Consider the following 2,164-nt stretch of genomic DNA (forward strand, 5'->3'; position numbering starts at 1 on the left):
AAAAGAAGAAGAAGAAGAAGAAGAAGAAGAAGAAGAACGCTAAGTTTAACCAAGCATTAGTGTAAACAGCTACAACATGGACGACGACGTGTTAACGACTTTAAAGATTTTAATTATCGGTGAGAGTGGTGTGGGTAAATCAAGGTAAGGTCTGAATCTGCTGTTTTTGTTTCGTTAGTCTTTCCCGTACAGCAGAGTGAGTTGTTAAATAGCGTTAGCCTCGTCTGAACGAGCAACAAGCTCCGCTAAACTAATGTTGACTGTTCTATTCATCCATTAAACTTAACTTTTAAAAGCTGTTTTGGCCTCAAGAACAAAAGGAAATGCGCTATATCGTGCTATTTGTTGCCTTCTGATGTGTCGACATCTAAGCACTGTAGATTGTTAGCTTCAAGAATTGTGAAGCACGGACATAACTGTTATATTTAGTTAGACTTTTTAAAATATTCTGGTAATGAGTACTTTGTACACTGTTACTGTTGTCACATCCATATAAATATTTCATAAGAGCAGGGAAACAGTGTTAGCTGGCAGCTGTTTTCGTGTAGCAGTCATGCTATCTGCTCACTGTGTGGCAGTTACCTGTGAAACACACAGGGCTTAGATTGAGTTTATAGAGGGGTCACATACTTACTGTAATGAACAGATAACACTTTAAACATGTCCACTTATGATGACAAAGTGATGTAGCTAAATTAGTGTTAAAGAAATTTTTCAAAGCCCTTCCTCATCCAGTCAGGAAAGTAAATGTGCTCTTCATAATTGAATTTATTGTCATCCTTGCAGAAAAGAAAGTGTAATTATATAAGAAAACGATCATATGAAAAAATATTAAATATAACTTAATAATAACAATTATCATTTTAATGCTGATTTTCTTATATTTATCCGTTATGTTCTCAGTTTGCTCCTGCGCTTCACAGATGACACTTTTGACCCAGAATTAGCTGCAACCATTGGTGAGTCACATATGAGTGTTTGGGAATATTAATAACCAGACATTGTTAACAGGCCTGTAATCAGTTAATGCACAAAACTAATGAGCTTATAAGCTAAATCTTACTGAGTAATGAAGTCTTGTTGTTGAAATATTTAGTTTTACCTTAACAAATATACTTTAATCCTTGTGTATTTTAAAGTATGCTTCGTTTCATATTTTTCATTGGTTATTTAGGTGTCGACTTTAAAGTGAAAACTATTGCAATAGATGGCAACAGAGCAAAGCTGGCCATATGGGTAAGTGTTGTAGGGCAGTCAAGTCTTTTATAAATGCTCAACAATGTTTAAAAAAGGGATGTAGTGGCAGGCCCAGTTCTACGGGGGTGCTAGAGGGTGCTAAGCACCCTCAAACCAAAATAATATTCTTTGAATTGTTTAATACATTAGAGGCTATGTTATTATCTCATCAGGCAACATGTATGTATGTATAATGCCTGTACTTGTCAGCTGCTATATCTAAGCATCTAACCATGTATGGTAGTTGTGTTAGGATGTCTGCCTGTCATTTACAGCTGAGGACAGCTTTTTTCCTGCTGGGGGGGAGATGTAATGGTCTGGGTGTTTGTCCCTTTAAGACCTGATTCGGGGTTTCCTCTGCCCCTGCACTCGTGTGTATATGCTGGGAAAAACACATTGTACTATCTCGTTTTGTTGTACCTTCCTTTAACACTAATACATTCGTTGATGGTGACCTGCATCGTGTGTTTCTTTCTTCCATAACGCACAAAAGGTCACAGTGTGTGTGCGGGATGCGGGATAGTAAAATGATTTGCAGGACTCCCGCAAAATAGAAGTATCTAAACATAAAATATCTAATAACAAATAAATTGTTATTCATCTATTGCACAAAAGCAACAAGAACAACTAATATAAAATAAAAACAATTAACAGGCGCAAGCATATGCAGAGTTTTTATTTATAACGTGTTTGCAGCGTTGAGCATTGTAGCCAATCACAGACATATCTGTTGATTTCTGAAACCCAACAGCCAATCAGAGGTGTTTAAGTTAGAATCCACTCAGCGCTCAAATCGCCACAGTTTTTGTTCAGGTGTTGCGTTCAAGCGGCAACCTTCCTGTCTCTCTCGTGAAACCAACACGGTGACTAAAACTGTAATTCATCGACTGGCCGCTAGAGGCTGGCTCCAAAAGGGAGTCAGTCCCCT

General features: G+C 37.6%; 1 protein-coding gene across 1 annotated transcript in view; it reads left to right on the forward strand.

Annotated features, from left to right (window-relative positions):
* The first annotated feature begins 6 nt into the window (after positions 1-6).
* Positions 7-2,164, forward strand: part of LOC107691240 (ras-related protein Rab-18-B-like) — an 11,201-nt gene continuing 9,043 nt past the window's right edge. Inside the window, exons 1-3 of the mRNA XM_016489748.1 lie at positions 7-144; positions 904-959; positions 1,175-1,236. Coding sequence (XP_016345234.1) covers positions 77-144; positions 904-959; positions 1,175-1,236 — 186 coding nt within the window. The 5' untranslated portion in view covers positions 7-76. The remainder of the gene's footprint in view (positions 145-903; positions 960-1,174; positions 1,237-2,164) is intronic.

Source organism: Sinocyclocheilus anshuiensis, unplaced genomic scaffold (assembly GCF_001515605.1).
Source record: "Sinocyclocheilus anshuiensis isolate Anshui unplaced genomic scaffold, SAMN03320099.WGS_v1.1 scaffold894, whole genome shotgun sequence".
NCBI classification, from domain to species: Eukaryota; Metazoa; Chordata; class Actinopteri; order Cypriniformes; family Cyprinidae; genus Sinocyclocheilus; species Sinocyclocheilus anshuiensis.